Source organism: Poecilia reticulata, linkage group LG10 (genome assembly GCF_000633615.1).
Source record: "Poecilia reticulata strain Guanapo linkage group LG10, Guppy_female_1.0+MT, whole genome shotgun sequence".
In the NCBI taxonomy this organism is placed as follows: Eukaryota; Metazoa; Chordata; class Actinopteri; order Cyprinodontiformes; family Poeciliidae; genus Poecilia; species Poecilia reticulata.
Genome location: NC_024340.1, coordinates 27,729,466 through 27,756,842, shown reverse-complemented (window position 1 = coordinate 27,756,842; position 27,377 = coordinate 27,729,466). Strand labels below are relative to the sequence as shown.

The window sequence follows — 27,377 nt, the reverse complement described above, 5'->3', positions numbered from 1 at the left end:
CCGTTTTTCTGAACGATTAAAAAAAAAAAAAAAACTGGCGTCTGTAGGTACCAGCATTTTTTTTATCGTTCTTTCAGAAAAACGGTAGATTACCGTTCTTYTGAAAGAACGGTAAACTACTGGCAGCTATAGACGCCAGTATTTTACCGTTCTTTAAAAAAAACGGTAAACTATTGGCAGCTACAGACGCCAGAAGTTTACCGTTCTTTCACAGTATCCGTACCGTACTTGCATTGACGGTAATCTGCTGTCAGGATTAATTACTGTACAGCTACTGTGCATTTACAGTAAACTTCTGGCGTCTATGGCTGCCAGTATGTTACTGTACATTTACAAGATTATTTCTTAGAGTGTAGACAATTATGTATTCACCTTTCTCAAATGAAAAGTAGATATTTGTTTAATTTGAGCTCCACTGATCTTAAATTTGTCAACCTCAGACAATGTTTTAGTTCATATTTATGCAGAAATGTCAAATCGACCAACATTGAAGGACTACTACACATGTGAAGGACTTGATGGCTTTCGCCATGATGAATCAGAAATATTGTTTTTCTCTTGCGCAGTTTTATTGTTCCTTTTTAGCAACATGTGTGCATCAGATGGTTCACACATGAGCCGCTGCTGATCCAAACCAAATTACTTTACAGATTTTCTGATAATTGCTCACAAGAGAAAGCCGAGTGACAAGGAAACAGAAAACCCAGTGATGGTGCTTTGGTGCGGTAAAAAAAAGCGTGTTTGTTTGTGTCCTCTGTGCGCCAGCTGAGGATTTACGAGCCAAACAACAAAAGAGAACATTCTCAGGTGCTCCTATTAGCAGTGTTGATTACGAGGTTTTGAAAAATGGACAATTACTGGAAAAATGTGACCAGACAAATTTAAGCACATGTGATGCACATATGGGACAGCAGTAAGAAAAGAAGGAGGGGACTGGAGCTTAATGAATGGGTTTTAGTGAACAATACTGGAAGGAGAACAATGCAGGTTTGGTTTCTTTAAAACAAAGACTGGAAGGCAATCCACAAACATCCAGTAGTAGTTAAAACCTCTGAGTTGAGGAAGGCGGGAGAAGATGGGATGGCTTTAGTCCTCAAGGAGGTTCCTGGTATCTGCTGATAGGATTCCCCGCCTACAGGCAGAAAAATAAACTCTGCGTTAGGATGAGAGCACAAGAGTTTCCTCCACAGATAAAAGTCATCCAGGAAAAATGTTTGGGCAAGATAAATCAAATAAAATGATGCATGTAGTGTCAGTGTTTAAACTGGATATTAAGGCTAATTTCATTTGTTTTAATTTGTGTTTAAAGTGATACCTCAGAAAGTCCACATGGATGTAGATAAATGGAAGTGAAAGTGGTGGACATGAATGTTTTGGCTCATATGGACTGGTGATGCAATAGACGTTCCCAATAAATAATAATTATTTAAGAAAACTGATTAATTATGGGTAATCCATTGAAAGTATCTCATAAAATTCACATTATACAACAACTTTCAAAATATTATACATTTTGTCACATAACTACAAACTACGACGTATTTTATGGGAATTTTATGAGACAGTCATTGTTACTCATAATTATGTAGGAGTAAAATGATGCATTGTTTTATTTTTCACCAATACACATCTGGACAGTGTGGCATGAAGTATAGTCTCCTGGTTCATTTGGCTGCAAACAGATGCACAATTATGCAATCAAAGCTTTGAAAAGCAGAAGTAGAGCCTCCTGCGCAACCAATACGAAGGCAGCAAGTAATTTCTTGAAGGTAAATCAACAAAAGGACTTCTCTTTTCCAGCAGCCATTGTACAGTGGATACTGCAGTAAATCAAGCTGACCAAATGTGCTGGAGCTCAGCTTTGGTTGCTATGCGATGGGCTGGGATTCGCTTGGATTGCTACGTAACGGGACTGGGCTCAGGTGAAGTTGTTGGGTAACGGGGCTGGGCTAAGGTGAAGTTGCTAGGTAACGGGGCAGTGATGTAACAATCCTAGACACCAGAAAACATGAACTTATTTGCAAAAAATGGTTGGATGGGTTTTTAAGTACTTGGGCTGTTTTTAGATGCAGTAAAATCCCAAATGGAAATGTAAAAATGTCCAAAATTTGAATTTTGCATAACAGGTTCCCTTTAAGGCTCTTCTAAAGGAGGAAGGGGTTTGCAAATTAACATGTGCTTTCAAAGAAGATGTCCCTACTGACCCCATAAAATATATATTTTAGGCTAAGTCTGAGGCTGTTCTTGGAAACGTGATTCAGTCTAATGACTGAGGTCTCATCCTAATCCTAAAAATGCATCCAAACAGTTCTGTTAATACTTAAAACAAATCTGTTTGCCTGACAATTTTCAGACACAGTTGAGCTCCATGCATGCCAGACCAGGACTTATTGTGACAGCAGACCTCAAAGATGGCATTGCACAATCTGGCACTGGTAACCAAAACCATCAGGGCTCGCATAACTGTCACAGTCGGAGTCAGCAAAATTCTTCAGCCTGGTTGGAGTTTTTAAAAATATTCACTTTCAGGAGCCAAAGAAGTGTGATTGCATGTGGAGGACATCTTATGGAAAAGCACCAGGGGGTAATTCAAACATGACCCCAACAAGTTCAGTTTAATATAAAGCAGCAAATGTCTGAAAGAGGCTTCTGTCATGTCCAGACAATGTGAATCTGCGGTTTCCATAAATCATGTCGGAGCTGGTAATGTGTTTTATCGAGGCTGTTTCCTCCGTGTTTCTGACAGTCGCTGCTCCTCTGGAGAAATTTCCGCCCTCGCTCTGCTCTGCAGGAATCGAAAAGGGGGAAAAACAGTCTGCATCATCTGCTCTCAATCAGAATAATTATCCCAAGAAATGCAATGCAGAGCCTGAGCGAGGTGAGGGGAATGAAGCACAGAGGCTCTTGGCGAGCGCCTCCTCCAGTCATTATTAGTCATTTCTTTGCTGCTTTGGAAGCGGACTGGGAGGAGGCCCAGCGCATCCAGCAGACAGACAGAGAAAAAGCACAATGAGACTCCGATGCTAAGAGAAGATCAGCCGTCTCTGGAAGCCATGAGCATTAGCCTTAAGTTCAGAATCACAGGGTTTCTCTCATCCAGGTAAAACACTGAACAGATCATACGACGAAGAATAAAGTCATGGTATTACGGGAATAAACCAATACGACGATAAAGTGATGATAATACCAGAATAAAGTTGATATAGTAAGAGAATAAGGAATAGTTTTACACTTTCATGAGAACAGTTGTATATTGAGAATAAAGTTGTAATATTACAAGAACAAAGCTATAAAAGTACTCAAACTTGTTTGAGAATAAATGTTACGAGTAAAGTCGTCAAGTTGCAACTTTATTTTGGTAATATTACTGTATTCTGGTAATATGTGTTTATTCTCTGAATATTATGACTTTATTGATATATTGACTTTATTCTATTATTACTTTATTCTCATATTACAACTTTTTCAGATTATTTTTTACTTTTTTTCATAATATTTTCAGAATATGGATTTTATTCTCATATTATTATGACTTTATTCCTCATATTATTTTCCATTTGTTTAATTTCCTTTTGGGATCATTAAAGTGTTTTTTTTTTTTATGACTTTATCCTCATATGATTTTTTTTTGCGTAATTTTATGACTTTTTCAGTAATACGCCGTCATAAGGAGGATATGAAGGCTTTTCCCAGAGTGGTCAGAAAACTCCTTTGAGCATTAAACCCTGCAGGAGGATGAAGTGCTGAGATCCTGTCAGGATTTGAGAAAACTTCCTGCAAGAGCTTCTTCGGCTATTTTTTCCGGCTTGATTGCAAAACAGCTTTTAAACTGAACCCTCAAATATTTTACATTGAACAATAGACAAATAAAAACCTGGAACAGTTATGTGACTCTGTTGCCCATTAAGTTTTCATTTTAAGAGCATTTTGGCAGAAACACAAGTCCACAAGGGACTGGAAATCACCAAGAGTGAAAAATTATGTTCTGAATTTCTGGTTCAACTGAAATTCAGAACATAAAAATAGTTAACCTGAAATTTTAACCAATCTGAAAGATCTGGCACGATTAGACTGGCCTGTTTTATAAGGACGAAAAGCTGCTGCACATTCTCCATAAAATACATATTGATAGTTGGAAATGATGTGGAAATGCATAAAGGTCATCTGAGTTCTGTTTGCTCAGATTTAGAATAATTAAAACATCTGTCAGAATGAACTCACTATTTGTGATGGTTTTAGCTGTGCGAGTTGAGTTTATTGATTTGATTTAAATCATCTTTTGAGAACTTGGTTAACACCAGATTATTCTAATTAGGTCCAGATACGACAAACTAGCGTCGGTCCAAAGTTAAATGAGGTCATAGGCGGATTTTTAAATTTTTTTTAATTGAATTCAAGAGGGCTGCACAGTGGCGCAGTTGGTAGAGCTGTTGCCCTGCAACCCAAGAAGGTTCTGGGTTTGATTCCCGGCCCCGGTCTTTCCGCATGGAGTTTGCATGTTCTCCCTGTGCATGCGTGGGTTTCCTCCGGGTACTCTGGTTTCCTCCCACAGTCCAAAAACATGACTGTCAGGTTAATTGGCCTCTCCAAATTGTCCCTAGGTGTGAGTGTGTGTGTGCATGGTTGTGTGTCCTGTGTGTCTCTGTGTTGCCCTGCGACAGACTGGCGACCTGTCCAGGGTGACCCCGCCTCTCGCCCGGAACGTTAGCTGGAGATGGGCACCAGCAACCCTCCCGACCCCACTGAGGGACAAGGGTGTAAGAAGATGGATGGATTGAATTCAATCATGACTGCAACTGTTAACCAAAAATTAAGGAGTCAAGTTGAAGCAACCGCAGAAAAAAGTCTAATACTCAATTTATTACTTGATTATTACTCAATTTGTTTACAGCTACAATATGCTTTAACTATTTTTATAAACTCAGAAAATGACTAAAATAAGTAAATTAGCTTCAACTTGTGTCTCTGTTAAGAACGCTTAAGCTATGAAGAAAACATGTCATTTGTGATTAAAAATAAACTAGTAAAATAAATATCACATTATGAATACTTCAGCTTTATTGTATTTGTTTCAGTGGTAAATATTAAATTATTCTGTTTTATCAGTGAACTTCACTGGCTGTAACAGGCTCAACACTGTCTGTATAAACTGTTGTGTCAACTATTTATTTCCTCCTCAAATTCTGCGTTTTTGAAGATGATTTTGGAATTTGATTGATTTCTAACTCTAAAAAAGCCATGAAACTGCAGCTGGGTTCTGTTTTGTGTCATTTAAGAAAAATAGTTTAGCTTGAAAAGAATAAAAATCTCTCCCAGAAAAATAACAGCACTTTAATCAAACAAGATCAGTTCCTGAAATAACATAAAGACGCACTGTGTGGTCTTCAGGTTACCCGAGTAATGAGCTCCTCATACAACATGTTTGAGTTTTCCACCTGGGAACCCAGATCTGTCACCGCGTCTGCATCCAATGATGTTACGCTGCAGACAAAAACAGGTTTTATATGCGGCTAAAGGGAAACAAATAACTGTATTTTTGTTAGTAGTGGATTCATATCCACCCACCTGCCAGGCCTCTCTGCTTCCTCTAGGGGGCGCAGGAGACTCTGTGTTGGACTGCCATCATGTGAGCTCTTCTTCTGTTGCCCAACCTTCTCCTCCAAAGTGCTGACCTGATGCAGCAGAGTTTGTCTCTCCTCCATCAGACAGTCTTTGAACCTGTGGAAAACAAAAACAAAAGAAAATCCAATCTTTGGTCGCTGACCAGATTAACTATTTTTACAATACCTTCCAGAAAGTTAAAGGTCTCTTTTCTCGAACGCATAAATAACTTTTTTCTTTCCATGTAGATTTGCTTTTGGTGAAACAAGCAGTGACGTGCGGTCAGGGGAGGTAGATGAATTTTCTATACATTGTTTTTATTATTGGTAGTTTCAACATTTGTATGGCCAAAATCACTGAAATTACACATTGGCTGTTGAAATACAAGAAGGCCAGGTTGAGGCAGTGCAGTGCTGTGCCTCACCTCTGGGGGCGCTGTATCACAAGTGAATGAAACAGGCATTTAGCGCATGTCCATTGCTGTCTGTCTTTATACCGCCAATGTACTTGTTTAATTACACATTTTCTACATATGTTGACGTTACACAGTCTGTTTGATATGTTTAATAAATGTGCAGTGATATGCGCGGCTGAGGCAAAAAGTACCATGCCTCCCTGATAGGGGGCAGTGTTGAGCCCCATACGTGCAACAAGTGTTCTATGCATTGAAAAGAATGAAAACAATCGGGGATACATACGCAGGAAAACCGTTCTGGACCACTGTCTTTGGCTGCCAGATTTTTGAAAATTAAAGGAAAATGAGAAACAACAGAATGACAGAGATATTTGTAGAGAAGGATGGGTGCATTGACATCATATGAAATAAAGGTAAGATCACACACGGTTTTCAATTTTAATCAGAAAAGAGATAAATCTGCCAAAGGAAACATTCAAATAAATTTAAAAAATGTGACCTTATTAAATATTCTTTTATATTTTCTTGCCATTATAATTAGTGCCACCAGTCGTGCACAGCTCTGGAAAAAAAGTCACAAATTATACCTGTCACTTAAAGGAGTACCAGTAAAGTTTGAGATCATAAGTCATTCAAAATTCTACAAAATTCTAGAAAAATGTTCTGTAAGTTCTGCAAAGTTCTAAGTACCAGGAAAATAGTCTGTAAGTTCCAGGAAAGTTTTGAAAGGCAACTTTATAAGTTGGTGAAGAACTCTACAAGGTTCTGTTCGGTCCCATGAAAGCAGCAGTCTTGTTTTTCTGTAATTTGCAATAAACCAAAGATTGCACCATGTGGAATCACAGAAATTTATGTAAGCTCTTAAAATGCTATAAAAAATGTTTGACAAATTACATGGAAAGGTTTACCTTTACTTCACATATTCCAGTTTTTTAACTGCGCCTTTAAAAGCCCATGAACTCGACTTTGTTTCCCTCCAGCTCCTTCATTGTTGTGGTTTACTCTCTCCACTGTCATTAAATTTGTTTACAGGCAGCAGGTTTCTGCTTTTATTAGCCAGGAGAGCGCTGCCCAACTCCCAACTCAGAGGAATGGATTTATTTTCAGAGGTTTGGGGATGTTAAGAAGGAACACGGTGAAATTAATAATAATCTGAAGGAAATAGAAGGATTTAGTCAGTAATGTTTCTCTAAATCTGCACATTGTTAGCATGTGTTTTTGCAGCATAATGTGTTGTCAAGACCTTTAGTTTTTAAACAAACTGAAACAACAGGTTTTTTTACTCTGGATGTGAACTGATGTTGGAGATAATCATGTTTTTGGCAGCAATCTTACATAAAATAATGTAAACAATCCCACCTTTTGACACAACGCATCCAGTACTTCTGTTGCTGACAGAGCCACTCGAACTGCTCTGCCGTCTCCTGCAACTTACTCAGGCTCCCTTTATTCTCCTGCTGCAGTTCCTTCACCTTTAAACAACATTTTAAATAAATAAATGCGATCATTTTTATTTCCCCCTGATACCAGGATGTGATCAAAACAATAAACTCAGGAAGCAGTGATTATTGCAAACTGCAAATATAGATTAGAATAAGGACTTGTCATGCAGAAAGATGAGTTAGAGCGTCGGAGTCTGACTTAATCTTCAATTCCCAGGGCCTTTGCAATATTTCCCTGGCTTGATCCCCTGCTAATAAATGATCTCATTAAGTTTTCACTGACTCTGCGGTCTGCTCCGCTGTTCTCCTGGCCATCTGCGGATGTCTCAAAGGAAAGTTAATTACATAACCGGATTGTTTGCTGCTTGATGGACTGGTTGAAGCCGAGGCCGACATGGGGGCCGGTCTTTGAAGCTCACAGTGAATAATAAAAGCCATAAATCTACATGGTCCACAAATATACAGATGCACTAAAGCAAACCCAACACCGGTAAAGTCTCGGAAGTTGACATTTAAAAAAAAAATGTCTGTGGTACAAATTTGAGCCCTGAGCATACAGGTTTCATTATAATTATTTCCTCCATAAAACAGTCTAAACTAACTGTAAAATTGTAAAAGTTCTGCTAATTGCTGATTGTTTCATGTTGAACAACGTGCCCCCATTCTGACATCTGGTGGACAAGATTGGCATTGCAATTCCAACACTGAAGATTTTTTTCACAAAAAGTGGCTGTTTATAAAATGAACTACTGAAACGCAATGCTCTGCAAAAATACAAAATCTGTTTAGTTTAGTGTTTAGTTTGTAGTGAGAATATCAGTGCACTTGAAGACAAAACTAACTTTTAAGATGCATCAGGTGGTTTAAGTGAATAATTCCTTAGTATTAATTTTAAAAAGTATTTGTTCCATTGACAGATTATTTCACTTATAACATGAGGAGAATCTTTTTGTAAGTGAAATTTTTGCCAGTGAGCCTAGTTCAATTTTAAGAAATTATTAACTTTGTCACTTGTAAGCTAGTTTAGTCCTGTTTCACGTGTACTTAAATATCTGCACTAGAAATTAGATTAAAAATACTTGGTAGGATTTCATGTTTTGCAGTGTATAAAGACTCCAAGTCTTCCTCTCAGAATCATTTCTTCAGATTTTGCTTCCAAAGACATTTTGGGGGAAAACCTCACTGTTGTTTAGAAAGATTGTACAGAAAGGATCTCACCTCCTCCAGATGAGTTTTGCGGAGGTCCGTCAGCTCTTCTGTCAGACCGTCGTTGGTTTCCTGCAGCTCCTTCAGCTGCACCAGCTTACTGCTCATAGCAGCCACAAAACACAGATACATTTGTTTTTCAGATATGGTACCCAAGCTTCTTGTTTTCAGTTCAATACGATGAAAAAATGTATTAAATTTAACATGCACAATGCTAATGTTCAATTGCTAGGAGCTAGCAGAATTTGATGAAACATAAAAACAGAATTAAGTGAACTTTAGTTTATTAACAGTTGCAGGTTTTTATTACTATTTTTATTTAAAGTACATGACAATAAATAAGGAAGGTAACAACAGAGTGTGTAAGAAGGTACAAAATGCTTTTCTTAGGGCTGGACAATATGGCGGCAAAAGGTATTATAATAAAATTGTTTCATATCAGTCGACGTTGACAATTATTTATTAGTTTTTTTGTTTTAAATATCTGAAATACTGTGGATCTGGTGGCGTAACCTCTTCTGATTTATCCAGAGTTTCCACTCCACGCCGTTGTTTTTGTTTTTTTAAGCAGGTATGAGGCGCAATGGTGAAGCCTTAAACTGCTACATGTTAGTCAACAGGTTGTTGCTAGGTAACCAAGGAGTGAGTGAGTTGCTAGGTAACCAGGGTGCATTAGTTGATTCCACCAACCTTAGTTAGTGAAAGGTTGAGCAGCTAAAGCCTGTCCTCTGCCTACATCTCCCAGAATGCTGTGCGGTTCTGAATCAGTGTTCATTGAAATCATTGAATATTGTATGAAATGTATTACTTTTTGATATCGATCACATATCTACGGTGATTTATGAAGTTATTGATTTATTTTCCAACCCAGTTTTTCTGAAAGATTTTTAATAACTTGCAGTCTGGTTCTACTTGAATACGGATGCCCCAACCAAATGAGAAAAAAGAACAAAACCACTGTAATCAGAGAGCAGTTCTTCAACTTTAAGTCAGGTACTGTTGAACATTTGCATCAAAACATGTGGTCTCTCAATTCCTGTTGGATATCGTTACCGATCATATGAAAGGTATTTGACAGCCAGGGATGAGCAGTTTGTTCTCAGAATAAAGAGTAAATGCTGAAAAGCTGCTGAATAAACTCTTACAGGAGCAGCATTAGAGTCCAACATGGCGAAGCAAAGAAGGCGTAAGCGAATGTTGAACTAAAGCCTCAACATCTTAACATCAATCAAGGTTTTTAATTAATGTTTTGTTGTGTTTTTAATCAGATTACTTCTGCATGAAATTCTTGACCAGAACTTCCTGGCAGGAGAGATGCTGCACCTCAACATTTCTGGTTAAATAAAATTTAAAAAGGCAAGAAAGAAAAGTTAGAAACTGCAAAGTGTTGCAAACACATTACTGACGGTGTCTGAGTGCCCATGGCAATAACGCGCTCCAGCTAGGCATTTAAGAATCAATACATCATTAAAACCAAAATCTAAACATTAAACCTTTTGCAGATGATAGTGTCGCTTTCATCTGTTTTCCCAAAAATATCCTGCTAGAAAAAATGTGACATAAATCAAACTGCAGGATTTAATTAGACAAAGCAAATGACAGCTATTTTTTCTGACAATTTTACATTTTATAGTTTGCTTTAATTCATTTGAAAATTAAAGAGTGTTTTAAAGCCCGTAGTTTTTAGGGTAGTTGATTTACAGCCTGATTCAGTTTCAGTTTTCACTAAATGGATGTGCTCTTCTCCAGCTGTTTGAACTTGTTTAGTTCAAACAGCTGGAGAGACACAAAGGAATGTTCTGGAATCAGGCTGTAAAAATTCAATATTTGGATGAACAGTAATGACATGATGAAATACTGGAGAATATATTAAAGTGAGCCAAATTTACTTTTATAAAAACAAAATAGCAGCTTTATCTTCTCTTAGCTCTCTTGTAATAAACTCTGGTGTAAAAGTGATTATAGATCAGATTAAAGGTGATTAAGGGTGTTTTCATCATCCCTGTTAGTCCAGGTTCAACTGGGGACGTTTGTTACATTTCCAGCTGCTGTGGTTCACTTTCACACTGCACTGTCAAACCAACCAAACCCTTTGAAAAACCTGTTCATCTCCTCGCCTGTGGTGGCGCTGCACCACCAACCTCTGAAGGAAACAACACAAAAACTTCAGAAGAAGACATGTGATCAAAAATGCAGTAGCGTCAGATTTGAGAGATTGTAGGATTTCTCTTTTGTCTTTGGCAGAAGAACACGAGTCATTACTCTCGGTTTGGTTGTATTTACCCAGAATGCCCTGCGCTGTGGTCCACTTCCTGGTTTTGTACAGGTCTCCGGCCTGCTTGGTGTTCACATGCATTTAAAGTGCACCAGATTTCACTTCAACTGAACATAGACTTTGGTTTCTAGGTGGACTAGCGTTCGCTTTTTGGGTAAACATCAGAGTTTGGTTGTGCATTGACACCGCACCAAACAAACTGGTATTTCTAGACAAACGAACCAGAGTTCAGTTAAAACAGACTAAACAAGGCAGGTGTGAACGCACCCTAAGCTTTTTCCAAATTTCAGAGGCAAAAGGAGCTGAAGTGCTTGTACCTGCGCAGCTCTGCATGCAGTCTGTCCGTCAGCGCTGCTCGGCGCTGGGCCTCAGCGTGCAGCTCCTCCACCAGGCCCTCCAGCTGCACCTCGGAGCTTTGCAGACACACCAACTCTGAGTTGACCTGCTGCAGCAGCTCCACATCCCGACGACTCTCCTCTGCCAGCAGGACCATCCGTTGCTGCAGGACGTCCATCAGGTTCTGCAGCGTATAAGTGAACGGGACAAGCCTCAACCTGATGTAGAGTTTGTTTAGAACCTCAGAGTCACTTTTCAAGGTGTAAGATTTAAAAAGCTCTTATTTTCTGCATGACTTCTTGACAAGAATTTTTCTGTGTATTAAGTGCAAACTTTGATGCTTGGTAGAATGCTACGGATATTTGAAATAACGAGACCAACATTTTAAGATTTTACTGCATTAACATCCTAATCTACTGTGAAAAGATGAAGTAGAAATTTAATAAAATTCAAAGAACATTTTATGCTTAAACAGTGAGCAAATTTCTTTAAAAGGAACTTTTAATTAACTTTAATTTCATTGAAAAAAGCAGATTTCTTCAGTTTCATCTTTTTTGTCATACTAATATGTTTTAGATCATAAGATTAACTTATGAATATTAGACACAAATAACCTAATTAAACTCAAAATGCAGTTTTCAGGTGATCTGTTCACGTATTCAAGAAAAAGCAGCAACCTAGTTCTGTCATTTTTTAGCAGGGATGCCAACAAGTGTGGAGAGAACTAAATATCACTACAACTACATGTAGAGTGGATTAATATTTTCTTCAATGAATAAGTTTTTCTTAAAGTTCATATAGACTTTTATTGTAACTTCATCACAAGTTTGAGCTTCGATAAGAGCAAAGACGCCCCAAACAAACCTAAGAAACGTGGTAATATTTAGTGTGAAGGTTTAAAATGAATGCTGCATCATCTGATAATGATTTTCCATCAGGGAGAACTTCATGAATCCACCTGCTGCTGACGGATCCTGCAGATGAGCTGGTCCTGGTTCACCCTGAGCTCCAGGTTCAGCTGCTCCTGCTGCAGGAGACGAGAGGCCACAGCGTCCAGTTCGTTCTGCAACTTCCTCTCCTTTTCTCTGGACACTAGAAATTCTCTTTCCAGCACTGCTGCAGCGAAAGAACGACAACACACAGTCAGTTTAACACACCGAACGATGGTGCAAGTAAGCAGCTTTTTTGTTCTTAGAAAGTAACGCAAGGCAAGTTCGTCGCTTTTCAACGCATTTTACAAAGACTCTGACATTTCGTGATGAAATGTGAGGTGTAGACGTAAATGTGGAAAAATAAAATCCTTCATTTTATTTTTCGTGTTGAAGAATAAGCAAGGCATGTTCTTCAACACGCCTTGCTTATTGAAGAACAGGGATTGCCTGAAAAGTTAGCAACTTGTCTGGCCTTCTATAGACCCATAACTTTTTAACAATTTGCATTCAATTGAATTTGCCAGCATGATTTTTCACCCTCTTTTGATCAGATCCACTTAAACGCTAAATGGATTCATTTTAGCTAACAGCTATGCTGCATCACTGTGTTTCTGACGGTGAGAAACGATTTCAAAAGGCAAATTAATGGGTAAATTAAATCATATTGGAATGTAACTTAATTTGAATCTTTCTGTATGACAGCATTGAATTAATTATATATTTCTGAATTTAAATGCCGTTTCTTGTGAAGTGCGTTGAGAGGACATTTGTTGTGAATTGGCGCTAAATGAATGAACTAAATCAAACTGAATCTGACACACAAGTAACTTATTAATTGCTTTCCCAACGTTCAGAATGAAATAAAATGTTTTGGCAAATATTAAGATTTAAGAGGGAATTAAAATATGGAGTGATTGAAAGCTATAAAGGAGCTAGAATATTTAAAATATGATTGATGGCAATTAAACTACTTCTGTGTTTTGCTTGGATTTAATTGTTGATTCTCTGTAGTTTGTTAATATTTGCTTTACTAAAGCTATAAAAAAGTGGAAATGTTTTATTTTTGTAAGCCATTTGTAAGATGAATAACTCACACAGCTCACATATGTCTAAATGTTTAGAAAATAAGGAGGTGCATTGCAAAATCACAAATTATCAGATATTTTTGTCCAGTTTAGAGTAAATATTGTAGAACAGTTGAAATAAGACAGAAAAAAAACTTACAGGTAAACATTTCTAACATTCCTAGAAAATGTTATTCATTAAAAGCTGTTTTGTAATTTGTTTTAAATTTGTTAATTTGTGTAATCAGGTTGTTGTGTGTTGCAGATTTCTGAAAATAAGATCTGGATCTCAGTGGGGGTTTACCTGGTTAAATAAAGAAAAGGAAAAAGTAGCTTTTCAGCTATATCTGTTTTAAGTAAACAATCTCTTAATGCTGGTGAAAAAGTATAGATTGTCTCGCAAGTGCTTTTCCACCAATATCATGGAATTATTGATTTAAAACAAGCTCTTATAGCCGGAAAGTTACTTGTAAGTTTATTTGTTTTATTGCAAGTGTACTGAAATATTTGCACTAGAAACTCAACCAAAAATACTTGGTAAGATTTAGTATTTTTCCAGTCTACACTTTACATCCAGTAACCTGGCAGTTTTCATCTGAAAGTCTCGACCTGCGTGACTTACCCTTGTCATGAGCCAGGCGGGTGCATTTGGCGGTCAGGTACTGGATCTGACTGTAGTCCTCGTCCCTCTGGGCTCTGAAAAACCTCTTCATTGCTTGTCTGTCCGTTCCCGACTGCTCCAGATCTAAAAGTCTCCCATCCTGATCCTTTCGGGTTGCGAGGCGTGGGTGTGCCGCGTGGTCAGGAAGGACACGGTGTGCACATTTCCAGCAATGTTCAACTCCTCACAGGTCTTAAAGGAAGCTCATACCTGCAGTGGGTGGGTTGCTGCAAACACTGTGTTTGTCTCCGTTAATGCTTGTGTCATAAGAAAGCCATAATGTCACTTGTTTCAGTCCTGCAATTAGACGTTATTTGATGCTACATGCAAATCTATGGAGAAACTGTTGCTACAGGCAGAGAAAGGGCTGAAAGAGTCGGGCAAGTTGAGTCTAGCAGCAGGTTTGAAAGCTGCAGCCTCAGGTCAGAGCTTCATGATATGGGATTGAACAAAAAAAACACTAAACCTACACTGAAAACAAGTTTCAAAATGCATTATTGTTGTGTAACATTGTAGAAAGACTTGAGGTTAGGTTATCTTTTCACCATTTTAGCAGCAGATGTTTTGCTACAATTCAAGCCCTGATGTAAATATTTCATACCTTGCTGCCACTAAAATATGTCTCTGTTACGTGAATCCGTTATCTGCAGTCGGGAGAACATTTCTAGGAATGGTTTAACCTTCTGGCGCTTATTCACTTCAACACCTGGTCGTTAAAGTGAGAAAATGTAAAGATTTTTCTGAGAAAACACAGAAAATTCTGATCAGTCCATTAAAAAATAAGCTCAAAATGTGAGAAATGTTTCATTTTTCTATACTTTTTTTGTAGTCTGTGGACAAAAAAATTAATTTTTACTTGAGATTAATGGTTATTTGAGGGTATTATGGATCGCAGGCAGACTGAATACTGAATCGCATAGCAAAGTATTTTTCTCAGTAATTAAGAGAAACTCATAAATCGCAAAGAATAATTGCACCCTATTTTCATTTTGATGATTTATATGGCTTAAAGATAAGAAAACATAACATTTAAATTCCCTGAAAAAATTAATGTAATATAAAAACAATAAATAAAACCTGTCGTAAAGTAATAACTGCATGCATAATTATTTAAAGGTGTATTATTTTTTTTATAAAACACATAATTACATGGGAAAAAATCTTGATACAATAAAAATATGAATAAATACTGAAATAATGCATGATTTTAACATATGAAGATCACGTGTTCAACAGGTTAAGGACAGTTTTATTACAACATTTTAATGTAAAATCTATAAATATTTATTAGATAACTTACTGATTTCCTGGAATGTGATGCTTTTGGTCCCTACATTTCTTAATCTTCTTTTATGGAGTTCACAGACTTTGCAATATATGTATCTATATTTATTGATAAAGCTACATAACTGAATCTCTTCATTTAGGCTGTAGCAGAAAACATTGTGAAACTACATCTACCAGCACAAAAAGTTCATTATTTCAATTTACATGTGTAGTCAAGTTTCAGATTTGCAGTCATAATTTAGTTTTGGTTGATGAAGTTTAACAAATTTATAAAATCACAATTGAAATGTAAAGTGTCTAGAAGGGATGAAAAATGCCTGGTGTAATTCCTACTTCTTGCCGGCAGAGGGAGACAAAACCCATTCAATGAGAAACAACTTCATTACGTTTCACTGCCATGTGTCTTACTGGGTGAAATTAATACGGTTTTTAATATAATTGCCACTCTATTCTTGAAACGTGCAGCTTGATATCATTGATCTAATGTTTCCTGGCTCCAACACACCTGTCTCAAATGCAAATGGCTGCCTCAGCTCAAAAGTGTCTGTAGCGATTTAGAAATTATTCCTGATGACTTAAGAAGCTTTGAAACAATAAGAAAACTCAAATCTATCCCTCTAATCAAAGTAATGAACTTTGGTAAAATATGGCAAGTTAGCAGAGGATGAAAACTAGGCAGCTAGCCAGTTTCTGTGTCTATATCAGTAAACTAATCACTTTTTCCTTTAAGATTGCATTAAAGGCTGATCAAATCAGAACTTTTCCTGAAATTCTTATTCTCTGTGATGTCACAAAATGTGATTGAATGTAGCGTATCTGAAATCTTGTGTGATGGAGGGAATATTTTGTCGGATTTTCAGATTTCTTGGTGATAAATGCTTCAAAGCTGGACGTATTATTAGTCATTCAACAGAGAGGATGTTCAAAAATGGCATTTATTAAAAATAAAAAAAAGGAGGAAAAAAAAAGGAAATCACCATGCTGACGTCGTTCCTTCAACACAAGCGTTGTAGATTTTTAAAAAAAGGAACCGAGCGTTGACTCGACAAAATAAATAAATACAATATCCTCTCATCATCATGAGCAACAGAAACAAACAGAAAAACACAGAAACCATCCCAGAGCTTCACACCAGCCTCTGTCACATCGAAGGGCTTTCACAGCAGACTGTCAAACAAAATAAACTTCAGAACATTTAACTTATTGAGCTTAAAACTGGAAACATACAGATGTTCACACCTCTGGAGGTCACCCTGCAGATGGACTTGCATACAACCAAACATTGTTATAGTCACATAAAAGTCAGTAGCAGCTTTTTTTATTCAATGTTTTTAACAGAAACTATTAATATGATCAATGCGTTTGATCGGGTCGTGTGAAAAAAAGAGATGAAAGTCATACACTTTAATTAGCAGTTCTGGAAATGGAGGCTAAATGTTTTGGTCAATCATATTTTGATTTCTGTAAAAACTAAATATCTCGTGGCGTCTAGATTTGATTGAAACTGGCTGATTAGTCCTGGCCTTGTTCACTGAAAGAATCAAAAATCCCAATTTTACGGATCTATAAATGCATCAGTGAACATCCGGGCTGTTGATGCACTTTGTTTTTAATTTAACAAAACCTTTATCAATGAAAGTTTATTATTATTAGATTCAAATTTACACATTTAAGTTTTTACAGTCCTTATAACAAAAATCTGAATTGGCAGTTCGGAACAAAAGAAAACAGAAAAACTGGTATCAGTCAAGAAAATCCTGATCCCTGCAAAACAAACTCATCTTCTCCTTAATTTGATCTTGGAAAAGTGGATTGGTTGCTGAAATTTACTTTAACTGAATGATTAAAGATTTAACCTCAAGGAAAAATTTAACCCTGTCTTTGTTAGAAAGCAAATAAACCCCCGAAGAGAGAGACAGTGGAACGATGCAGCCGCAGTTTTTATATCTACCGACAAAATGAGCGATCTAAAAACCAAGAACAGAGGAATCAGTTATTTTACTTGAGGCTGAACGAACAGGAATAAAGATATTTTATATCTCTGCAGCACATCCATCTCATATGTTTCAGACAGCATGCATAAAAAACATTCTGCCCAGAATAAGAAATTAACGCTATATTTTTATAGCCTACAGAGGAAGGTACTGGCCTTAAGAATTAAATGACAGAAGTCTGAATGTTTTGTGAATTTGTGATTATTGGAGATTGACTTTTAGGGAGTCATCTTTTAAAAATTTCAGTCAACATTTTAATATATTTTAATGGCAGTCGATTAGAAATCAGACAGTTTTCCTGTGATAGATTTTATATGTAAAAATTTTAAGAAAATCAGATTCCCTCCTTCATTCAGGAAATGCATGAACACTAAGAACTTTCACCATTTTTTGTTAAATAAAATCATCAATCACCACCATGTACATTGATGCAGTTATCTTACTTTACGAAATAAGAAAACCTCAGATGAATGCTGGGAACATACAGTTCGATCCATAAACAGAAATGACTTTGAAAACATCAAATAATCTCGTATGATGTTTTCAAAATGATTATCTCAATCCAACAAACTGCAGCACATTTTTCTCTCTTTGATGTATTTTGGAAAACAAAATCTGAATTGACAGATTAGAGCTCAAAGAAAAATGAACACTGATATTTATCTTTACAGTTTTTAGATTTTGTGCTGTGTTAACTAGTTCTGTAGCGTGGACATATTACAATGTCAGTGCAATTTATTTAAATTTGAATATAAATCTAAGTCTGATAACTAATTCAGAATTTCTGATCAGTTTACAATTTTTAGAAAGAATAATTCAAATCCGCTGACAGATCTTTTATGTTGGCAACCATTAAAAACATTCAGCACTTTTTATATCTTGTTTAATCTGAACACACTTTATGAAGTGTCAAGTTGGGGTCAGAGGAATTAAAAATGAAATTATTTAACAGAAACTCCTCCATACATTGTCTGTCTTTTGAGGTAATTTGGTGATGTTGTGTTGCTATGGAGAACATTGTGTACGTTTCTAGAAAAGACAGTATTAACTCTGAGGAACGATCTGTGATTGTGAGATAATATGTCTGGGAATCTGCCAGAGGAAGAGGCCCCATCAGGGCTGGACACATAATGGAGAAAACGGAAATAAACGATACAACCTGAAGATCCAAACCTTCCCCTCGGAGGAGAGCTGCGTTCAGGCTGCAGCTTAACTCCATGTTTAGATCCTAAAGCAGTTTAACGGCCTCAAGCTGCACGCTGGAGCAAAATGTCAGCCCTCAGAGACAACCTCCAGAGTTAAAGCAGTGAATGCGCCTAAGTTTCTATCATGGAAACGGAGCAAATGTGCAGAAAATCCAAAGCAAATGTGCTTAATTATCACGTAGGCAGGTTCACTGATACGATCAAGGAGTCAGATTGCAATGTTTAAAGGCTGCTAGTGATAATTAGGCGCCGTTTATGTGGTTTTTCTAACACAGCTACTGTCCTGAAGCTAAGCTAGCTGCTCAAAAAAGCAAGGCTTTTCTTGCTTTCTGGGCATTACAGTGCAGATCTCTCACACAGAGCAAATAGATGCTAAGTAAGATGGTGAAAGACTCTGATGTCTGGCTGCGTGCTAGCCTGCTGTTCTCTCTCCTGGTGTCATTTGCGAATCAAAAACAGGTTTAAATGTCACATGTCGTCATATTTTAGAGGCAGAATAAATTAATATCTTGAAAGTATGAAACGTTAAGTTTCTGTTGACTTTCAGAGCATGTGTCAAAATTTTAAATTCAATGAGTGCATTTGTGAGCAAAATGTTTATCAGGTAGGAAAATGCATTGCTAGTAGTTATTTTATCTTTTAATGCCAGCACTGAATATCTGCTGATGCCTGCATATTGCATTAAACAATCCTCTGAAATGTTTTTCCATGACAGTTACATAAAAGAGTATTATTTTTTTTCCTTGGTGTCTGAGCCAAATGAAGGAGAGAACATCTGTTGCAGAGATACAAGCCTGAACCCAAGTGAAAAGGAAAAGCCAAATATGACTTATTCAAAAGACGCTCATTATTGATTCCTGCCCTAACAGTCAGGTTCTCACCAAGTGTCAAAGCATAAAGTGAGTCACTTTACATTTACAGAAGATGTCAAAATCTGCGCTATTTTAGCAAAATGTCCCCCTTTAATACCAACGGCAACTTGCTGTGTTGTTCTTTATGACTCAAGCATTAGGTCAAATAACGACAAGGAGAAATCTCACAGTACAAAAGTCAGAGAACAAAACCTAAAACAAAATTTAAAAAATAAAATCAGTACAAGTCAGCATTTTCCATCTTTCTTGTGTCAGTTCAACATAAAGCAGGCGATTAAAAAAAACAACAACAAAGTATTGCACTGGTCTGGTGTAAGTCTATGGATGGGCAACAACAACCAAACAGTAATACTATAATAATAATAATAATAATAATAATAATAATAATAATAATAATAATAATAATAATAATAATAATAAAAACAGTTCAGACTAAGGTCCCCCCTTCCCCTGCTGCTATCCTTCATTTGGCCGTTTTACCACTGCTGCCAACTGAAGTCGTCGTTGGAGCCGAAGACCAGGAAGAAGCCCAGGATGGTCCCGAAGATGACTACATTACCTGTTAACACGAGTGCGCACGCCCCCCAGGCGATCTGCAAAAAACCAGAGCATCCTCAACTCAGGTCAGACCAGCAGAGCGTCTAAACAGGAGTATCAACAGAAACATTTAAATTAACCTATTAAGAAAAATTCACCTTTTGCACATTTTTGTCTATTTGGGTTAACAAAACACCAGGGTATTTTTTTGCCAATACATTAATGAGAGAAGTGCCTACCTGAACTAAATGCAAAATTCCCATTTTGGAGGTTTTTGTGCTTCCATTTGGGTTTCCACTGTTTCTATAAACATTCAAAGCACTTTGAAAAACACCCAGATGGTTTTTGGTTTTTTTGGCAATAAGTTAATGTTTTTGGTGTCTGAAAAATTAGCCATTTCAAAAACCTTCAGAATGTAACATCACAAATCAGCAGGCACTGCAGTTACCTAGCAACCCCAGCGAAGCCCAGCCGATTACCCAGAAACCCAAACTGAGCTCTAGCACATTTGGTCAGCTGGTTCTTACCGCCGTACAAACAAGTGATTTGTTGTTAACTTACCATGCAGAAACCACTTGTTGCATTCTTATTGGTTGTGCAGGAGGCTCTACTTCTGCTTTTCAAAGATGCACGGTTGTATAATTGCGTATCTGTTTGGATCCATTTTTATGTGCTAGTGTAACTGTTGAGTTGGGGGCGTGGCCAGCAGCAGTTTATTTGATTCTAAAGTGACAAGATGCCATTTAAAGCTCATTCTGAAAGGAACTATAAATATGGAGAACTGAGCAGACTAAAATTCTATTATCTAAGAATAATTTTGTACAAAAAATGTAATGAACATGTTTTGTATAGCCCATTTTGAAAGAAGCATGGTAGGTCCCCTTTAAGGTTTATCTCTGGAAGAAAACCAACATAAAAACATTTAGAAACAACCAAGTCTCCATGACTTACCACTTCAGCTCTAGCAAAGACGATGGGCAGGCCAAAGGCTGAGATGACGATGCCCGTCGTGAGGAAGATGGCCAGCTCTTTGCAGGCGTTGCTGGCAGAGTCTGTGTCATCAACCACCCGCCGCGAGATGCAGTAAGGGATGGGCGAGAGGATGTAGAAGAAGAGGAGGAACAAAGGCCAGTATTTGCTGCATAGAAAAAGGAAGCGGGACAAATGAAGGAGACACAAATCCACACATGCTGTGGTGATGCAGGTTCAGGGATTGAATTACCAATCTTTTGCCCTTATTAGACCATTTTTAACTTCCTCGGTTAAGAACTGGAGTGCCGTTAAAAGTTTCATCAGTACATGATTTGTGTAACTATTTCTCAGAATCAGACGTCAAGTTTGGTTTGCTATCCAGTTCATGTCGGGACAGATCAAGTCCAACCTGCTGTTACTGCTAGATGAAGAGAGAAGGGCTTTTTAATATCATTCGCTAGCAAACAGCAGACAGATTGAATTACTGGGATGTGCGTCTATTGATAATATTGCACAGATCTGCAGTAAATGCTTTATTGCAGGAACATCTTTAAAAAATGTGTACTGTGATCTGGCCTTGGAACTGCAACCTCCAGGGTTTCTGCCCATTTTCCCTGTAAACTCAATTTTTGAGACTTTTTAGTCCTTTATGATCACTTTAAAATATAAAATATCAACATCCACGATTAGTTTGTGGCACATTTCCAGAGTGTGCAGACTTTACATATAGCACAGCAAAAACCAGAATGAAAGAAGAGATAATTAGTAAAAAAAAAAAAGGACAAAAGGAAAGGAAGGACCAATGGACAGGAGGAAGGAAATAAAAAAGGACAGAAAGAAGGGAAGCAGAACAAGACAGGAAAAAAGGTAGAAGGAATGGAAAAACAAATAAAGGAAGAAAGGGAATCGGAAACGAGAAAGAAATGAAGGAGGATAAGGGATGAATAAAAGGACAAAATGAAGGAAAGAAAGAAGTAAGATGGAAAAGACAAAAAAAGAAGCAACGACGGCAGACGGGACATAAAGATTTGAAAAAATGCACAAAAGAAAGAAAGAAGAAAGACTGAAAACTAAAGGAAAAGCAAAAGGAGGGACAGAAGCAAGGCCCTGAGGAAGAGAGAAAGGAAAGAGGAAAGGTTATGAGGGAGTGAAGAACAGAAACATGAGAAAGGAAGAGTTAGGAGGACACAAAGAAGGAAGAAAGGTAGGACTAAAGGAAGGAAACAAGGAATGATTTAATGGGGGAAGAAATGTATAGAGGAAGGACAAAACTTTTAGACAAAGGAATAGTGAATAGTCTGGACATAATATATTTGTCCATTCAGACGTGGAAAATGTGAAATCAAAATTTCGAGAGACTGAAAGTCCTCTTTTCACACTCTGTCTGGGGCATCCGGAGGGTATTTACACAAACTATAAAACAAGTGAGTGAGAGTTCATCTACTGAATTGATTGATTGACTTTGTGATATATTATTATAGATAAATAATTTTTTGTGTGTTATTTTTCTCGAGTATAACTGAAAAAGTGACCTATTGTTACGTATTACTTTTCTAATACATTATCTCTATTATTATTTATATCAAGATACCTTAAAGTGATTTTTGCACTTGGTGACTTATGAAATGTATTCTTTCTAACCACACAGAGAAGGAACACTTTAAAAATGCAACAATCAAAAGTCTAATTAAGTAAACAGAGTATGATTGAAGTGTTTCCAGTTCCGTTACTACTTTATTTGGAAATCAAAATCTGGTCACCCTAACAAAATCAATATTTTTCCAGGCAGGCTGCGTATGAACCTTGACCCTCATTAAAGGCTGCTGCACTGGGATCACACATTGATTCCCACACACCCTAACACAGTGTGTGATGGTTGTACTCACTCATATACTGGTAGGGCACATCCAAGCATGAGGAACATGAGGCCGATGGCCCCTCCGAAGGAGAGGCTGATGAGAGCTGTAAAAGAGGCAGAGGATTTCAGACTCGGTTAGCATCACAGTAACGCCACAGAACCGGCTGAGGACCGAGGCTTTTATCATGTGATGGTCCGGCTGATTTCACGTGGAACCGCTTGTCGTGCTATTAGGAGCTGCTGGCTAACAACAGCCGTTAATCCGAGCAACGAAATTAGCAACAAGAGCAGCTCAGGGAAAACGCGGGCTAACAAGAGCGACATTAACTGCGATGTCACACGTTATTTACTACATATTAATAACTGTGGAAGCTGGGAAACAGACGCTAACAAACACTGCGGGTGATTCAGCTAGATTCAGTGAACGGCGGAACCGTTGCTAATATACACCCTCCGTTAGCTGGATGGGTGTTTTAAACGCATCACTCTACTCCTGCGCATTTTAAAGCCGCTTCCATTTAAATAAAAAAATAATCGTCAAGGAAAGCTGGGGCGTTTTTTATACCTTTGATCCCGGCCATTTCTCCTGGACAAAAGCTCGACACACTGCCCTGACGGATGACAACAGTACCCCCTCTTCTTCTCCTCCCCCTTCTCCCCTCCTCTACGGATGAGGAGTTCCGAATATGGGGCTTTCGCGTGTTACTGGTACAATCGGAATTTTACATTTTCACATAAAAACTAGAGGATAAACCTCTTTATTCTTAAACGTTACTACACTTTTTAGCAATATTCCATCAAGCAAGGATCATTAGCACGCTTAAGTCCATTTATAAAAATGTATCTTAAATTTACCCTGCAATACAGGGTAAATACAAATATATTATTACACATAGCTAGTGGTAATTAGTAACTAGTTATGCGAAAACTAGTTATTAGTAATGCGAAATTTTGAGGAGAAAATACTTTTAGGATTAGTTTAACTGCACTGTGCTTTTTAATTTTACTGGAGTAGCTTCACTGAATGACAATTTTTTTTATGAAAGTACTTTAAAAGTGAAAAACCTGCATCTACCCAATCTAGAGCAAAATTTTGTATTGTGGACTAGACAGCCCAAAATAAGTCATCCACTTATGTGGACACATTTTTTCTCAGGTTCTAGGAAGATGATGGGTTTTTTTTAGCCTTATAGATTTCTGTAGTTTTTTTTTTGTACCTTCTGTTCATTCAGGATAGCTACATCAAAACAACTGCTTTGCTCTGCTGATCAATGATCACCATGTTCACCAGAGGCTATGGACGAGGGCTTAGCCCTCTGCTAGCTACTAGCTCTGCTAGCTGCTAGCTACACAGACAGCTATTGAGTGTCAGACCCACTGCCACTTGACTCTCACAACCTCTATATAAGCTGAAAAATAATATTTATATATACGCACAGACATATGTCACTGTTGTATCTTTCATTTTTGCCTCAGCCTGGATTCGAACCCTGGTCTCCCAGGCGAACTTCCTCTGTTCAATTAATTAATCATGTTTATTTGTATAGCGCATTTCAGCAGCAGGGGAATTCAAAACGCTTTATATCATAAAACCAAAAACTRTTGTCTAATGGCAGGTTGGCTGATGGACCTGCCAATAGACAATTTAGACTACCTAGACAATCTGCATGTATGCAGATTGAGATAACGACAAAATATCAATCTTTAAAGTTTTGTGCAAACAGTAACACACATGATATTTTTGGCACTTTAAATATTTTTTAAATAAATGCTTTTTATTTTTATATTTGTAATTCTGTATTACTCCATGACTAGTTATCCCTTCTTCCAAATTCAATACTTTATTGATCTTAAAAGGGAAATTAAATTTACAAAAAGCTTGGGTCCTCTACCACAGGCCTTGGTGCGTGAGTGGTCTTCACAGTATATTAGCAGTTCCCAAAGGTGTGCTTCTCTGTATCAAGAAGTCTGATGTATCTCCAGGTATTTGTTTGAGCCACTCTTCTAGTTTAGGGGTCATTACTCTGAGGGTTTCAGTGACCACAGGCACTACTATTGCCTTCACCTTTCACATTCTTTGTAACCACCCAAGACCAAAACTCTTCCATGGCATGCATTATTAATTCGTCTTTGATATTTGGGCTGATTGGGACCTAATGATTCCAAAAACAAAGAATTATCTTTTTACATGATATGTGGACATCTTTTTTCTCAGAAAACCATGTTTAGCACCATGGTAAATCTATAAAGTTGCTAACTTTTGTAAACACTGAACATCTTGAGTCTAACCTGTAATGTCTTATAATCTTCCACCACCTCTAAGTCATAAAAAAATGGCCAAATGTGTGGACACCAGACCCCATCTAGAGCTACATTTTGTATTGTGGACTAGACAGCCCAAAATAAGTCATCCACTTATGTGGACAAATTTTTTCTCAGGTTCTAGGAAGATGATGGTTTTTTTATAGCCTTATAGATTTCTGTAGTTTTTTTTCTGTACCTTCTGTTCATTCAGGATAGCTACATCATAACTGCTTTGCTCTGCTGATCAATGATCACCATGTTCAGTTGGTTTGCTTTTCCCATTTTGTCTTCCTGTATATGGAAGGTCCACAGGATCTTAGCTCGTTTGTTTTCTACCACCTTGTGTGGCATTTCCCATTTTAACAACGTGTGTTCAAGGTTATAAACCCTTCAGATGTTTCTTCACACTATTCTGTGTGCTTGGTTGTAGCGTTCCATGTATTCTTATCATGCTACCATCATGCATCCTGGTGTCAGATGCTAGATTGTCTCAGGGGACTCTTTGCATAGCACTCACCAAAGATCTTGCTTAGTGTTACAAATCTGGGCTGCTATTGCTCTGGTGCTAGGGACCTGCTTATGTCCCACCCAGGGGTGAATGTAGTTTTAAATTCTTGTGGGTACTATGACAAAAAAAAAAATATATATATATGAAGTATTGAAGTTTCTGTGCTGATGAATTTTTTGAGAAGCAATAAAAGCTGGGTAGCACTTGAACTGCTATAAAATAAAGCTGTATTTCTCCCAGCCCACTGGCTGCAATGTTGACACCTTGAGATGCCATGAGACCTAAACTCTGAACATCATGGCATGGAGTGCATCCCAGTTTTCTATGTCTGGCATATAACCATTCATTTTAGCTTTTAATATTGATCCTGTGTCCAAACAGAAGGGTAGTCAGTAGTATCATAACCTACTTGTTCTGTAGATCCTGCAGCTTCCACTTCTCTTCCTAACATGGCGCCTCCTCACCCTGAYTCTCATACTGAYAGGAGGAACCACAGAGCTCTGTTAGGTTAAAGCTCATCTTCTGAAGTTGGGATATTTTTCCTCCAACAGGTTCCAGAGGAATCACCTCAAACCAGATGTTGGTCTGGATTTTATTTCAATGTCATTTGTGAATGTTAGCTCCTCATTTTCAACAGTGGAGCTATAAAGGTTGAAAAAGGTTATAATTAAGTCTAATCAACATTAATATTTCCACTAAATAAGAGACAAAAAAATTGTTTGATAGGCATAGAGATAAGACATAAACACACATTCATATACATATAATTAATTTTATTCATTATGTTATTTTCTCTCTAAAGTTTGGAAATTTATACTTAACGTCTGTGAGCTGTCAGCACTGTAAGTAAAATTCTTTGTTCATGCAGACAAACTTGACCATTAAAGCTAAATCTATTAGAAATATGAAACATTTAATGACAAACTGTAAAAGACAGGGATATGAAGTGAGAAAGTTTAGAAACAGAAAAAGAGGGAAAAGAAACAAACTATAACAGAGAACCAAAAAATGTGAGGAAAGGCTGGAAGTTACTCTGTTGGTGAAACCAGCTTGGAGGGAAGACATTAGGAAGATGATAAAGTAAAGTTTTACACTTGTACAATAGGTGGCAGTATGCGCCTTTTATTTAGTTTGTTATTCATCAGCAAATACTGCAAACAGAGAGGGGACAAAACTCAAATCAGGAAGCGTTGTTTAACGTCCTGTTTTTTGTTTTTTTCCTCTTTAAAACTGCCTACATTTTTCTCATTATATGATTCATTCTTTAGGTCAGAAGTTTCTACTGAGTCATTAGTTTGGTTCCCTGTTAACAACCAGTTTCTCTTTAACAATTAAAAAGCGGTTTGTGATAAAAACATCGTCACAAACCGCCTGAGGAGGACCCGCCCGAGTCAGACCGAATGAGGAAATGTAAGTCTCAAACTTTCTCAGTCACGTAAACTTCAACAGTTTAGCCATACTGTAGGTTAATTTATTGTGTCGGGGTTAATTTAGCTTATTTGAGGTTTGTATAACAGTTAATGTGTGACGAAGCTGAAGTTTAGGGAAATGGCTACGGGCAACTCCTGTCCATTTTCTATTACCCTGACCATCGCTAATCTGCTCTAGTTGAAAAACTACAAAACCTAGACTTTTCAAACCTGAAACTGATTATTTTACACCAATGGCTGAATTATTTGAACGCAGTTTGTGATTAGCAAATCTTTGATTCATGAAAGCTTTATTATAAAGCCAGGTTAATTTCACTCTATCTTATTTTTCACTATTAAACTAGGTATAAATCCTCACTTATTTTTTAAGCGCTCTAGATATTTCATACAAATAGAGCAGAATTCAAAGAAAACTTCAGACAAGCTAAAAGGTGTGTGTGTGTGTGTGTGTGTGTGTGTGTGTGTGTGTTGCTCCAGT

At 37.4% G+C, this 27,377-nt stretch overlaps 2 protein-coding genes across 3 annotated transcripts; both read right to left on the bottom strand.

The window, feature by feature from the left end:
* Positions 1-421: 421 nt before the first annotated feature.
* Positions 422-14,801, bottom strand: LOC103471886 (cingulin). 2 transcript variants are annotated; one of them, XM_008421152.2, is made up of 8 exons: positions 13,894-14,801; positions 12,234-12,391; positions 11,257-11,459; positions 8,677-8,764; positions 7,376-7,488; positions 5,566-5,718; positions 5,394-5,481; positions 422-1,132 (listed from the first exon to the last, which is right to left on the bottom strand). In XM_008421152.2, the coding sequence occupies exons 1-8, from the start codon at positions 13,982-13,984 to the stop codon at positions 1,094-1,096; spliced, it is 933 nt and encodes a 310-aa protein (XP_008419374.1). In that variant the 5' UTR covers positions 13,985-14,801; the 3' UTR covers positions 422-1,093. The 2 variants fall into 2 exon arrangements, with proteins under 2 accessions (XP_008419374.1, XP_008419375.1); XM_008421153.2 differs by having other exon boundaries at positions 12,234-12,388.
* Positions 14,802-19,353: 4,552 nt separating this feature from the next.
* Positions 19,354-23,324, bottom strand: LOC103471888 (leptin receptor overlapping transcript like 1). Its single transcript, XM_008421154.2, has 4 exons — positions 23,223-23,324; positions 22,686-22,761; positions 20,779-20,965; positions 19,354-19,883 (listed from the first exon to the last, which is right to left on the bottom strand). Exons 1-4 carry the CDS (start codon positions 23,236-23,238, stop codon positions 19,767-19,769), a joined length of 396 nt encoding a protein of 131 aa, XP_008419376.1. The 5' UTR covers positions 23,239-23,324; the 3' UTR covers positions 19,354-19,766.
* Between the last annotated feature and the right edge of the window lie 4,053 nt (positions 23,325-27,377).

Coding starts and splice junctions, on each gene's coding strand:
- LOC103471886 (XM_008421152.2), bottom strand. CDS start 13,984: ATGAAGAGGTTTTTCAGAGCCCAGAGGGACGAGGACTACAGTCAGATC. Junction 7,489..8,676: donor GCAAAACTCATCTGGAGGAG/GTGAGATCCTTT, acceptor TGTTGTTTAAAG/GTGAAGGAACTGCAGCAGGA. Junction 5,482..5,565: donor GAAGCAGAGAGGCCTGGCAG/GTGGGTGGATAT, acceptor TTTTGTCTGCAG/CGTAACATCATTGGATGCAG.
- LOC103471888 (XM_008421154.2), bottom strand. Junction 20,966..22,685: donor TGTGCCCTACCAGTATATGA/GTGAGTACAACC, acceptor TTTTCTATGCAG/CAAATACTGGCCTTTGTTCC. Junction 19,884..20,778: donor TCTTTGCTAGAGCTGAAGTG/GTAAGTCATGGA, acceptor GGTTTTTTGCAG/ATCGCCTGGGGGGCGTGCGC.